Here is a 15,574-nt window from a genome sequence, read left to right on the forward strand (position 1 = left end):
AAACATTACATTAAAACGTAAAAACATTACTTTATTTAAAAGCAAATTAAAAAAAAAGGGGGAATAATACGAAACATTATTTTTAAATGTAATATAGTAAAAAAGTGTACAAAACACATTTAACTATTAAATTAGTATGAAAAAAATTAAGAATTATTAAAGTAATAAATAAAAATGATTTTACTTTTAAAATACAAATTTTTATGAAAAAAAAATGTTTTAAGTGCAATATACTAAGCCAATGAGTATTTTACTCAAAACTAAAAAAAAATATTTTAGAACAGTCAATAATAAACAATTATATAAAATAATTTTAAAAATTGATAACATTTATTTAATGTTGATATTTTTTTACATTATTTTTATGATCACAAAATATACATAACTATTTGCAAACTTACTTACAATATGTCATAATTACAACTTTCGTTGTTTTCTTGATCTTAATGGATTCCATGAAATTGGAGTATCATCTGTCACAGATATGATTTTGAGGCCACCCATGGTTAAACCTTTTATTGAGGACTAAAATAGAAATAATTTTTTATAAATTTAACATATTTACTAAATAAATAAAAAAAAAAATACCACATATTGTATAAGTATAAACATTTTTTTTTACCATTCTCCCAGGTCCTAATCCTTGAATTGTTACACGAACTGTATGAATTCCAAAATCTAATACTCTCTGAAAAAAAAACAAATTGTTCTAATTCAAATGCAATATTTAATCAAAAAATGAAGACTTCATCATTAAATTATTAAAGTATAGTTTGAAAATAATAATATGACTAAATGAATAAAATCATTTAATATAAAAACTTCCTTTAAAGCACAAGTAAAATCAGTAAATGCCATAAAAATAAATTTATTTTTCTACTTGTGTAGCCAACAAGTAGAAGTGTATTAACATAAGAGTACAAGAATTTGTTTAAGTTTGAGTCATATAGTACAATACAATAAATATTTTATGCAAGCATTTTAGATGTAATTAACTATTTCAAAACAGTTATGTATGATCACTATAATTTAAATAAATGGATCAATTTATATTTAAAAGCTGTGGCAAATATACATTAAAGAACCCCCTCCTCTCTTCACATATATACTTGAATTAATTTTAGTACTCTATAATAATTTCTTAATTTTTTTTTTTTTTTTTATTTAATTTGATAAAATTTCAAAATATTATTAATCTAGAACCTCCTAATATAAAATATAACTTGATAAATGCAATAAAATGTATTACTATAGTTTATTAACTTGTTTTGAGCTGATGTTAATTGAGATCGATGAAAAAATAATGTATAGGATGTTGACATCTGCCGTTTGATACAAATACAAATTATATACGTCAGCACTCAGAGTTAAGAATAACTAATGTTTAAAAAATAAGTTTTTTAAATTTAAAAAGTTAATTTACTTAGTATAGTAATTTTAGTAAAATTTTAATCATTCTATTAAAACAGAAAATGTTAAAAAAAAAAATTTCTAGATAAACTTTAATTGAGTTAACCATGTTTTGGGTGATATCTACATTGAATAAAAACTGATATTACAAACTATAAAACTAATTCATTAGCTTCACTTCATTGATCTAGATACAGGTGCCAATACTTAATCTATAGAATCTACATGGAAACACGTCTAAGTAAAATACAACATAAAAACATGCAGTGCCAATTTTAAAGGAACTGTAGTTGATGGAAAAATGGTAGCACTCACTCAATGCGCTCAAGAACCTTTAAGAACATTTTTTTGAAAACATGGAAAAAGTTCTTTAATGTAATAATACCCAGATAGTATAAAACACCTCTAAAATCTACATATTACGAGGTGGAAGATTATAAACATACGTAAGTTCCAAAATAATTGTTAGTATATTTAAAGAAAATAATAAATATTTACTGTGGCCAAACCAATTGCTGTAGCTTGAGCTGCAATATTAGTTCCTTTTCTAGTATTTTTAAATCCTTCCATACCACAAGATCTGATCATTATCCTTTCACCTAAAAAAAATATCAATTTTTGTTTAACATACACCTAATTAATTAAATGTATTTTCAAGTTTTGTATAAGTAACAAAAGAGGTATAAATGCAGGTATATAAGGTTTTCTTAATTTAAAACTATATTTGATCAATTGGATAAATTTAATACTAATTATTAAATTTGTTAGAAATCGTTATGTATGTTCTGTCTATTAAGAGCACAACAGTGTACAGACACCAGAAATAGTTGTTTTTTTAAAAGGAACTCAAAACATAATATTAGTGATCTAACCAATCAGAGAACAATCTTAATATTTCTACAGTTGTATGCACATTGTACAAGATATTCTCTTTTTGGATAGACACAAAGCATAGTAAAATTATTCTAGCAAAAATGAGTCCCTTCATTTTTAACTCTTTCAACTAATCACAAGAATTTAAAAGATTGAATAAATGCTTATATTAAAAATATTAATTAATTACATATCTTTTTATTAGATACTTTGATTTAGTAAAACTTTATCAGTTCATAATTTGGATTTTAAAAAGTCAATGAATACATTGAGTTTACAACATTTTATTTTGACTGTTAATTGTTGACTGTAAAGATGTACTATTATTGAAGCTTTGGACTCGAAATAATAAAATCAAATGTTTACATAAATTGTCAAAATGAAGTTGGATAGTTACTGAATAATGGTATTGATAGAATTTATAATAGTGTAGATAACAATTTACATTTAAGCTCAAGTATTGAGTATTTTGATAGAATGTGATGGTATTATTTTATATTAAAGTTTTAGTAACAATTTAACAGATTTACTTCAACTGTTGATGTTATTTAAAAAATACATTAAATAAGACTTTTTGTACCAAATATTAATACATATTACATACACTTACTAATGTATTTACTGGAATTAAAAATATTCACATGTTATTCAGTTATATTAGAATAATTAATGAAACAAGCTGTAAAGCTATAATTTATATTATAAGTATTAAATTCTTTTTAAATTTAAATTTTCAAAATATTTACTCATTTAATTTTTTTTTGATTCATTTTTAATAAAGAACAGATCAACAAATCATTTTAATCATAGAAAAAATTTACTGTTAGCAATATAAATAAATGATAAAATATCTTAAGAAATATAGATAGTCCAAATCAAAATCATTGATCATTGGATTTGATTTTAGCACAGCTAAAATATCTACTTAATGAAGTATACTCGGCATATAAAATACAGCACATCAGCTTCCTCGCATAATTTTTTGTCCAATATAATTCAAATTCAAAGATTGTTTATTAGCCAGTGAATAAAGTAGATACGTAATTCAATTTAATGATCTCAATTACCTATATTTACCATAATAAATATTCAAAAAATATAAATTTAATCAAATAAAATCAAATTTAATAATCACAAACCTGAAAACCATAGTAGATTTTTTTTTTATAATATATACATCTATCACTAATAATTTGTTTAAAAAAACATATTACATAATATGTTATAGGTACCTATACTATGCTTAGTGCTTATTCTAAGTGACTAAAGAAAAGAAAATGTTTCAAAAACATTACAACTTACCATTAGCTTTAGTGACATGAAGTATTGTATTGTTCCTAGATGATTTAATGTGACAAATAGGAACATCTGAGAATTTTACTCCGCCAAAAAGCATATTAGGCGTGTTAATATCAGGAAACATATCTTCTTTCCTCAAAAAAATAAAACTTCAAAGTTAGTAAAGATTCACTAGCCAATAATAAAATATCCATCTTTGTAGTTCACACACAACGAAATGACCAACAAAATGGCGTCCACGTATAATGAAGTACGAAAATATATGCGTATCATTCAACATCGAGTAAACGAATCGATTGAAAAACTCACTTGGTGATTGCGGAATCGATGAAAACAAATTTCTCGCCTTCGGTACCTTCGTCTTTACGAGGAACCGAGGCCAAGAAACTCCGACGGTCCCTATTCTTTTCCAATGGCACCGCTACGTGTATCAAACGGTTTACATTTTCTCTGCCCGAGACGGCGGCCGTTCGTCGAAAAAAGTCTCGTAAGACGCGTACAAACATCGTTTAAACAAATTTATAAGTATGTTCGTCAGAAATTCAATTTTCGTAATTAATCGTAGTATGTTTAAGACAATGGTGTATAACTATAAATCCATGTACACGTTAATCGTCCAGTCACACAACGACCAACAAAATCGTTCACACAAACGGCAAAATGGCGAATGACCTAATATGATATTAACCGTAGTGAAAGAGTCAAACAGCGACGTAGAAGTAGAAGTAGAATACGCCGCAGTCGTCGTCGTCTTTCTCCGTTCTTACCGTCACCGTTTCCATTGCGGCGTGGCCAACAATCGCGATCATAAATAAACACCATACATATTACGGAATAACTTTCAACACTGTAAAGCCAAACCATGTTAACCAACATGATAATTATTTCACAGCGACGTAGGGCTGTTGTTGAGTGTTGTACTGTTGTATAGTCGTTATTCGTTATAGGCGTTGTAGCGTTAATGCAAGTTTTTGACAGTGGTAAATAATAATTACTGGTAAACAATAAACATCTGCGATAGAAAAAAATAAAACAAACTAACAGAACAGAGCAATAAATGTCTTAATCATGTAATAATTGCCTAAAAGTTAAACTGAACCACTAAATCATGTAGTATATACGGTAGGTTATACAATGTGATTATTTAACTATTAACACTCATTATTTTAAAATCTATTAACTTTTTAAAAATATTATTCTTATATAATTTACTCTTGAAATAAAATAACATTTTTTCTAAGTGTTTTACTTTTTAGAATGATAATATACCTACACTTTTAATTATAAGTTCTACAGCAAAATATTTTTTGGAATATTTCAATGTATAATACCTAATCAAAATGTGGATGAATAGTCCAAACAAATAGTTCAAATGAGCTATAAGCATATTTTAAGTTCAGGTGTGTTGGTGTGTGTCGTATGAAGTGGAACCAGAATATCTTGCAAATATTATCTGATCATAACTATAAATGCCCATAAACTGCTCATCTTAATTACGATTTTAAAATGACAACGTCCTTGGGCTAACTCTGGATAAACGCTTAACCTGGAGCGCACACATTAAACTTAAACGTAAAAATGTTAACTCTAGATTCCATATCCTTAGACCACTCTTAAAATCCAAACTTTTCCTTTCCAATAAACTTACTATTTACAAATCAATAATTTGACCAGCTTGGACATATGGTATCCAGTTATGGGACTCCGCAAAGCCCTTGAACAGCAACACGCTTTAAGCTTTTCAATCTATCTGCCTACGATTAATAACATCTTGGTATTTCACAAACATTAATCTTCACAAAGACCTAAAAATTCCTACACTCAATCAATTAGCAAAAGCACATTACTCTAAATTTCACTCCAACTTAAACTCTCACAGTAATCCATTAATAAAGCAACTTTCTTCCACCTCACTTCCTAGCATTGTATACAAAAGACTCAAAAGTCAGTGGCCTAGAGACCTATTAAATAAATAAAAAAAAAAAAAAACCACGACATCTAAAATGTTCACGGTCAGGTGGTGCTGCTGAGTGCCTGCCCACAAATGTTAAATTCTGTTAAGTACTTTATATTACATTAACTGTCAAATTTGCTTATTGTATATAATGTTGTATAGATTGTTAATTACTTAAATATATAAAAAAAAAATGAGAACGTAGGTACCTATTATCACAAAATATAACAACGTACTATTATGTACACATATGCATATAATATATATTTATGAAAACATACATTTTTTGTATTAGAATATGTTTATGTGTCCTATTTGTGCCAATGATTAGCGACAAAAATATTTTATAATCAAAATTATAAATATTATAAATAAAATTAAGTCTACAAGATTCATCCGCCGTACAGACACTACAGACTAAGTGATGGTATATACTATATAGCCATATAGGTACTTTAAAGTTTATTAAAATTGTATGTAAGTATTATGATTATCAACTATCATTGATAGGATTGTTTCTTTTCCACTTTACATTACTTTTCAATTTTTTAAGAAAACATTGTTTAAGGCCTACTGTATACTCCGCCTAATGTATAATCATTAATGATTAATCCGACACTACTTCCATCACAGTGACCATAGACCCGTTCTGTATTCGATGTTTATCGTCGTACAATAAAGCGGCAGTGATACTCACTTCCTCTTTTGTTTTTGTTTATTTGTTATTTCCGATTATTTTGAAGAACACTGAAAATGTTCATTTTCATCCTACTAAAGAATCTAATAAAAAAGATATCGAAGTTTAAAATCTATGAAGTTGTATGTTTTATTATTCTAATAAAAAGTGATTATAATTATAAAAAAGAACGTGACATTGTATAGGTAATCAATACATTCCTGAACTCTTCACTCTGCTCAAAATTTAAATATCTAAAAAGTTTTTTTTTATAAATCTAGAAAATTTAAACTTTAGAGATAAATCATTGATAGTTTTAACCAGTACATTATAAAGACAGAGACTACATATTATGCAGAAATTGATGTGGGCGATGTGGCCCTTATCCGAAAGCAACATTACGCGCCAAGTTAATTTATTAACGCTGTCCATTTATTATAATAGAAAAACATAAGTTAACAATACAGCGTAAACATCAAAACATAGACAAGAAAAACCAATTATTATTATATAATGCAAAGCACAAGCGTCCGTCGGGCTGAGTAAAGGCACTCTACAGACGCGCTTAAAGTTCAGTGCTTACACAACTGATTATATTATGCATTTATGCAATATCCGTTGGTCAGCGGGAAGATCATTCAGGATGTTATCATTTTACCACCGCCATCACACTATTCAGTAGGTATTCACTTTACAACTTATAGATTTTCTTTAGGTTTATTCTAACAATTTTTTTTAAATATTTAATTTAAAAAACACCAACTATAGTCTGTGAGCCTGTCTTTAGAAAGAAAGCTACTGTTATGTGCAAATAAATTGAGCTACGAACCGGTGCTGACGTCTAGTCGAATGTCGTGTTGTTATTAAACATGGAGCGGTGTGGGGACTGGGGATGCGTAAGAATATCCGGTTTTCGTCAAAACACAGTACCCTTATTTCGTGAAATAGACTACAATATAATATTGACTTTTGATCGCAATATCGATTAATGAAAGTGTAAAAGTTGAAAAATCGAAATATTTGTTCTACTTTACCTGAATCCCGGAATAAAAATCCCCGGGAAAAAAAATCCCCGGAAAAAAAATCCCCCGACGAACGACTCCGGAAAAAAAATCCCCGACCCTAGGAAAAAAAATCCCCAGATTACATTATTGCATTACATTAATTTATATTAATTATTATTATTTGTAAAATACATTAAGTATTAACTAGCTATCATAAACTTACTTTTCTAAAAATCTCATTAAAAAAATTGCATTATTCTTTGGACGAAAATTAACTTAATTTAGATGTTTGAATAAAATTAACTTATACATATATATATTATATAATAGCCTAAAATAAAATAAAATATTACATCTTCTATAACATTTTGACCATATTGTATAGATATGAGAACTTCAAATTTTACAGTAATTGTTATATCATTATGTGGTGTAGTGTGTACCTTTGATATTATATAAAATAAGGTAAAAAGTAACACCTATCTATCTTATCTGTAATGGGCTCATGAACATAATCTGGATACTCGCTATCTTAAAATAAATGGGTATGACCATGTTCAAATATTTTATTGTTCAAGAAAAATTAGCAACGATTTGTATTAGACCACATATTATAGGTCTGTGCTCTGTGCAGTACACACTTAGTATACACGATAGTTAGGTACCACACAAACATATGGAGCACGTTATTGAAATTATTAAAACTAATAGTAAAAAACCTAAAATTGCGCACATCGGATATCTTTATCATTTTCAAAAAGAGTGCTCCAATTTTATACGTTGGCGATGCTCTAAATTTACCTCGTTTAAGTGTCCGAGTGTACTTAAGACGAGTTTAGATATTGAAAAACCAATATTTATTAGTATTGACCATGATCATGTTCATACTTCTAATAAAAATGCAGTCGCTGCTTTAAAATTAAAAAACAAAATGAACGAAAAAGCACAAATATCCTATGCAACACCGAGTCAAATATTTGCCGAGTCTGTGAGTAATGTACCACATGAAGTATTAGTTGAATTGCCAAAAGAAGATCACGTAAAACGAACAATTCGAAACCACAGAGGTTACAACGATCCTTCAAAACCAGCATGCAGAAAAGAATTAGTAATTGAAGGTATTTATATTTATATTTTTTTTAAAAAAATAATGTTTTTCTAATTTAGTAGCTTATTAATTATTATATATTTATATGTTTATTGTAATTGTCGAAACTAATGGTTCAGACCAAGTTTCTTAAAAAAAAAAAAAAAAATCTTATACAAATTTAAATGCATATTTTTGCATATTTGGGTAAATAAAATACATATTTTACAATTTTTTATTGCATACAAATCCTAGTCCTTATAATTGTTTAATAATGTATTCTATATTTTGTTGTTAATTTCAAAAAATTACAAAAAATAATATTATAAAAAAACCACATAGATGTCATTGTAAAATCAATACCTACATTCATCACTCGCTCAGTCGCTCAGAATTTAAAAATTAATAAAAAAAATTTTTTAGGTGAATGGTGCTTATACGGAGAAGAAAGATTTTTATTAGATGACAATGGTCCAGATGCGAATGAACGAGTTTTAATATTTGCCACAGACACAGGTTTATCTTTATTAGCAAGTTCTAATACATGGTTTATAGACGGAAATTTTGGACTTGCACCTGAATATTTTAAGCAACTGTACGTATTTCGAGTTCAAAAAAATTCATTTTTTATTACTGTATTCTTGAACGTAAAACACAATGCACTTATGAACATTTGTTTCGTACTGTAATGAACGAGTGTGAAAAACGAGGAAAATACCCAGATCCCGTTTTTTAAATATGGATTTTGAACTAGCCGTCATGAATGCAGCAAAACTGATCTTAGGCAGCCACATTACGATTCGAGGATGTTTTTACCACCTCTGTCAGTCAACGTATAGAAAATTACAAGAATTAGGTTTGTCCGAACGCTATAAAACAGACGAAGCATTCCGTAAGTTCTGTACTATGGTTGATAGTCTAGCTTTTCTTCCTTTAGATGATGTTAAAAATGGCATGGAGTGGTTAAAAAAAAATATACCAACTGGAGCAGAAGATTTTATAATATATTTCGATACAACCTATGTTAATGGATCTTTTAAAAGAATAGGTACAAACGAGTCCAATATTCGTCTTCGAAGGATTCCTCCAGTATTTCCACCTTGTACATGGAATGTATATCAAACTACCTTATCAAATGATGATAGTAATAGACACCGAACAAATAATGTCACAGAAGGATGGAACAATCGATTTTCCCATTTAATTGGCATTAAACATCCCACAGTATGGCATTTAATAAGAAAAATGAAGTACGAGATTGCATCGGATTACGCAAAATTAGCATTGGATGACGTTGGAGAAACCAATATGAAAACAACCAAACTTGGACAGATGCGGACGACGGAAATAAGATTAAAAGTACTTTGTGCCAGGTTTATAAGTAGAAAAATAAATATTTCGGATTTTTTAAATTCGATAAGCCATAATATTAGAAAACAATCTAATAACTAACTGCGATTATTATTATTATCCAAATATTTTTTATATATTATTTTTTAATATTATTTCGCAACAGAATTTATTTAAAATTATTTATAATATTATATAATATATTGATATTTTTATTTTTTGACTGAAAACTATAATATATAGTATACTTATTTGTAATTACATATTTTTTACCTATTTGTAATTAAATATTAAAATCTAAAAATATTGTAGTTGTGAGTAATATTGTAATCTGGGGATTTTTTTTCCTAGGGTCGGGGATTTTTTTTCCGGAGTCGTTCGTCAGGGGATTTTTATTCCGATTACCACTTTACCTACCACCCCTTTTGTGTATTTTTAGTTATTAGTTAATACACATATAATTAAAATAATACATTTTTCGATTTACCATTAACAATTATAATACAGATATACTCAGAATCTAAAATTTGAAAATTTAAATTTCGAATTATTAAATAGCTTTGAATTGACATTTGAAAATGTCATTGAGTATACTGAATGAATCAATTGTGGAAAAATGGAATGTATCATATTTCTTAATCAATGATTTTTGGATAGCAAGTAGTAACAAATTAACAAAATCTCTTTACTATAGCAGTATGATTATTTTTGTATTTCTAGTTCTACGATTTTAAATAGGTATACTATTAGTATAAAGCATTTCGTATTTATATCACAGCATAATTAATAATAATAATAATTTTCTCTTGGTTTTTATCATAGATAGAGAGATAACGATAATATTATTCTTATCTCAATGTATTAATTCTTATCATTATCTTGTATTCTTATTTTTTACATCTTACATCTTATACAAATACAAAATACAAATCTTAATTTAATATTAATAATATTCATTTGAGTTGTACGCTTTGTACAGGTTGTACACGACTAAATTGTTTTGCTAAATTTAGCAATAACCCTATATTTTTTATTAAATATTTAATTCGATTAGGTTATAAAATAATTGCTGATCACCATGGACTTAATTCAAGCTATAAAATTATACATAATAAAGATGACTGAAGATTGTGGTCCTGGAATGAAAGTACTACTTATGGACAAAACAACGGTAAGCATATTGTATAAAAAAATGTTTATAATTCTATTTTTCTTCTAAGAAATAAATGTTGTATTAAATTAGTTAAAACTGCAAGTTAATAAGTTTTGGAAGACAAATATAATACTATTAATTAATAATTATATTTTTTACCAGATTTATCATTTGTTTTAAACTATATTCAAAGTGAATTATATTTATTAAAATTTAATTTTTTTAAATTTTTGTAATTTTTATAGACAAGTATTGTAAGTGCAGTTTTTAGTCAGTCAGAAATACTTCAGAGAGAAGTATATTTATTTGAACAACTTACATCAACTAGTAGTTCAGATAGCATGTATCATATGAAATGTATTACGTTCCTAAGACCAACTAATGAAAATATATCTTTGTTATGCAAAGAGTTACGTAATCCTAGATACGGGTATTACTATATATGTAAGTTAATACAATTTGTATTAAAATTTATGATATTTTCAAATAGTTTCACTATTTTAAAAATTTAACCAAATCATAATTTTTTAAATATTTAAATAATTAATCTGTTCTTAAAATTATTATTTTTAGATTTTAGTAATATAATTTCTAAAACTGACATCAAGACAATTGCAGAAAGTGATATTCAAGAAGTTGTAAGAGAAGTACAAGAATATTATGCTGATTACTTAGCTGTAGCACCTCATCTTTTTTCACTCAATATTCCATCCTGTGGACAATGTAATCAATAATTATAATTTAAAATAATTGTATTATCATATCTGTTTGATGTTCTTAATTTTTTTTACTCTTAATTCTATTTATTTTTTTTCTTATTAGGTCTATCTTGGGATCCACTTCAGCTTACACGATGTACTCAAGGAATAATTTCTGTGTTACTATCATTGAAAAAAAATCCACTAATACGATTTCAAGCTTCTTCAAAAATGAGTAAACAGCTTGCTGAAAAAGTCAAAGTAAATTTTTAGTAAAACTACATATTTTATTGGGTGTATTTATAACTGAGACAATATTTTTCTTAATTTAATTTTTTATTTTAGAAAAATAGTTTTCCTGACAATTTTTTCAAGTTGTTATTATTATATTAAGTGCATAAGTCTTAAATATACAAACAGACATTTTTGGTTGAACTTGGTTTGTAAGTTATAATCTTTTGAGATGTTAACAGATTTATCTTTTAAAAATAAAAATAAAAATGCAAGATTTAATAAACTTACATGTTTAAACTAAGAACCGGAACTTGAAGATTTTTATAGTTATGGTTCCTAGAAAAACTAAAATTTTAGTTTTTTTTTTAGTTTTAGAAAAAATTATAATTTTGCTTTTGATTTCTTTTCAGTTTTTAAAAATATTGAAAATTATGTTCCTGTTTAGGTTTTATACTTATGTATGTAAGAAAATTTTCATTTCATTTCTTTAAAAATTGTTATAAAATATTAAAAGTGTCAGTTTTGGTAGGTCAATACCAATTTTTAACCAGATATCCAAATATTACTTAGGGATGGATAAAGAGAAGACTAAATAATTTATCTACATATTAGTTTACTTCTTAATTCTTATTACTTACTAACAAATAAAAATAAAAATAATGGAGTTATTACAAAAACCAAAATTAATCGTAAAAAACCCTTACAAGAAAAGTATCAGTTCCGGTAAATTTCGATTTTTATATTAATAATAAATAAGGGTTTAATATAGTTTTCAATATTAAAAAGGTTCTGTTTCCAAAAGTGTTTTTTTTTTTTTGGTATGGTTCCTAGTCTCCGCAGTTTAAACATACTACTATTGTAATATAATTGTACAATATTTTCTTTCATACTTTATAAAAATCTAAAGGCTTTAGTCTTTTTCCTGATTTACTTATTCCAAAACTTTTTCTAAAGATTTTTGTTTAGAATAACATAAAATAATAAAATAACTATTATTTATTTATTGTATCATTATCAACTATAAATTTAATTTTTGTTATTTTAAGGTAATATTTTCAAAAGAAGAAAATCTTTTCAATTTAAAACAAGGTGATATACAACCACAATTATTAATATTGGATCGAAGAGAAGATCCAGTTACTCCGCTATTAATGCCGGTAATTTTAATTACTTTTAAATTGAAAAACAATGTATTTTCCTGTTATCGCAACTACTTACTGCAGTGTTATTAATTTCTCGATTTATATTATAATTTAAATAACATAATTGAGTGTTGTCTCAAGAAAACTATTTAAAATAATTAGTTCAGTAGTTTTACTCATAAATAGTAATCACAATAACAGGTGTGTACCAAATACTAATAAAAATTGTTAAACCGTATACTAACTTTTTAATAATTATGGAACTGTCATCAGTGGTCTTACCAAGCTATGGTTCATGAGTTGCTTACTATAAATAATAATCAAGTGGATTTAAGTCATATTGAAGACATTAAACCAGATCTTCAAAAAGTATTATTGTGTGCTGAGCAAGATGATTTATACAAACAAGTAAATTTTAACACTTAAAAAATGAATACACTTAAATTATTTTATTAATATAAATTTTCAAATATTTTTAGAATATATATAAAAATTTTGGTGAAATTGGTGAGATAATGAAGTCTTTAATTGATGACTTTAAGTCAAAAGCTAAAAATCACCAAAAACTTGATACCATATCAGATATGAAAGCTTTTGTTGAGAATTATCCACAATTTAAAGTATTAAATAATAATTAAGTAAATTTAAAAATAATTATATTCAAATTATTACATATTTTTTTTTTTAGAAAATGTCTGGTACAGTTGCTAAACATGTTATAATTATGGAACAACTATCAAATTATGTCACAAAAAAAAATCTCTTAGAAGTATCTGAATTGCAACAACAAATTGCTTGTGATATACAATCTTCTCAACACACTCAGGTTAGTATTTCTTAATATTGAATTTTTAATTTTTTTTAATATAAATAAATAGTCATAAATGTGATAAATATATATATATACCTATAATTATTATATTTTAATGGAATTTTAAGATACTTTAATACTCTATAACACTAATTATAATCAATGAATACATATTATATTTTTTATCTTAATTAAATGAATAAAATTATTTTATTTCATACATGATCTCTCCATAACAAATTATCTCTAAACTTTTGTAATTTATCAATTTCTATCCTAATATAAACATTCTAGTATAATTTATACATTTTTATTTTACCCAATCTGATTGTAATTTTCTTAATTATTATCTATATACTAATAATTATTTAAAAATAATATTTTAGTTTAAATATATATATATTTTTTTTTATAGAAAATTCGAGAGCTTATTGAAAAAAATATACCAGATGAAGAGGCGAGTAAACTTGTTATGTTATATGCTTTAAAATCTTTTAGCAAAGATAGTAATAGAGAATTAACTAGTTTAATACAGATATTAAAATCAAAAAAAGTTGCTGAACATTGGATAGAGGTATTTCTATTTTGATGAAATTTCAAATTATTTTTGTTTACGATTATTTGATTAATTTTAGCTTGTACATGATGTTATGAAATACCAAAGTAAAATCATTTTGGATAATGAAAATACATTAAAAAATGCAAAACAAATTACAAAACGATTCTATAAGGTAAACAAATTATTTTTTCTCATTATAAATTATAGTTCATGTAAGTTCAATTTAAATTTATTAATTATCAATTTAAATTAATTTCTTCATCTAAAAAAATCTAAGTTATATTTATTAACAAATATATTTGTTTAATGAATTAAGAAATTCATTTTTAAACTGAATTTTAGGACTTGAAGGGTGTTGACAACATATTTACTCAACATGTTCCACTGATGAAGGAATTAGTTGAAGATTTGATAAAATCAAGATTAAAAGAAGAACAATACCCATTCTTAAGTGATATAAATCAACCAACAAAAAAGTATGAAGTATAATTTTAATTTTTTATTAAAATGGCTTTACTATTTATTTTAATTATTAATTAGATAGTTTTTGTAATTTGAGTTGGTATTTATAATTTTACATAATATGTAATCACTATGTTATTAAAATTGTAATATTTGTATATTATAGGGTGCAAGATGTAATTGTTTTTGTAATTGGTGGTGTTACATACGAAGAATCAATGGCAATATACAATATGAACATAGCTAACCCACAGGTTAGGATTATATTGGGTGGTAGTACGATACATAATTCCTCCAGTTTTTTAAATGAAGTGAAACTGGCTACATTCGGAGTGATAAAGAGCAGAAGTGGATCTCGAAAGTTATAAATCATTCTCTGAGTAACAATACACATACTATATTTATACATTTCTTTTTTTTTTATACTTTTACTTATTAATTAATAAAATGTCCTTTGTGTTTTTATGTTTTATTCATATTATTATGTGCAATGTATTTTAATCTGTGTTAATTTATTTTTTAAATATTATTATTTATTTATTAAACAATTATTAGCATTTTTATAGTTGCTATTCCTTATCAATAATTAATAATATATTAATGTAAAATAAATAAGAATATCTTTAATTTTATTTTTTATCAACAACTCATATTTATTTATTTATTAAGAATAAACAGGCTGAGTAGATAAAATTAAATTACATACACATTTACAATTAACAAATAGATTATTTACTATTAGACAGTAGAAACTTACATTAAACTGGCTACATAGTATACATTATTGGTAAGTTTGACCTTTTTTATGAATCAATTACACATGGTTCAATTTTTTGATTATGCATAATTTGTGCTTTGCTTA

General features: G+C 25.6%; 2 protein-coding genes and 1 pseudogene across 2 annotated transcripts; 2 read left to right on the forward strand and 1 right to left on the reverse strand.

Annotated features, from left to right (window-relative positions):
- Positions 1-215: 215 nt before the first annotated feature.
- LOC112595466 (28S ribosomal protein S11, mitochondrial) lies at positions 216-4,318 on the reverse strand. Its single transcript, XM_025340693.1, has 5 exons — positions 3,892-4,318; positions 3,586-3,716; positions 1,909-2,009; positions 623-688; positions 216-525 (listed from the first exon to the last, which is right to left on the reverse strand). Exons 1-5 carry the CDS (start codon positions 4,086-4,088, stop codon positions 418-420), a joined length of 603 nt encoding a protein of 200 aa, XP_025196478.1. The 5' UTR covers positions 4,089-4,318; the 3' UTR covers positions 216-417.
- A 3,574-nt stretch (positions 4,319-7,892) lies between these two features.
- On the forward strand, positions 7,893-9,755 carry LOC112595515 (annotated as a pseudogene).
- Positions 9,756-10,556: 801 nt separating this feature from the next.
- On the forward strand, positions 10,557-15,179 carry LOC112595431 (vacuolar protein sorting-associated protein 45). The gene is made up of 12 exons (XM_025340643.1): positions 10,557-10,824; positions 11,052-11,250; positions 11,380-11,529; positions 11,629-11,765; positions 12,785-12,895; positions 13,154-13,288; positions 13,360-13,500; positions 13,569-13,706; positions 14,107-14,265; positions 14,327-14,422; positions 14,593-14,726; positions 14,879-15,179. The coding sequence occupies exons 1-12, from the start codon at positions 10,732-10,734 to the stop codon at positions 15,078-15,080; spliced, it is 1,695 nt and encodes a 564-aa protein (XP_025196428.1). The 5' UTR covers positions 10,557-10,731; the 3' UTR covers positions 15,081-15,179.
- The last annotated feature ends 395 nt before the right edge of the window (positions 15,180-15,574 follow it).

Source organism: Melanaphis sacchari, unplaced genomic scaffold (genome assembly GCF_002803265.2).
Source record: "Melanaphis sacchari strain LSU unplaced genomic scaffold, SCAv2.0 Contig27_pilon_pilon, whole genome shotgun sequence".
Lineage (NCBI taxonomy): Eukaryota > Metazoa > Arthropoda > Insecta > Hemiptera > Aphididae > Melanaphis > Melanaphis sacchari.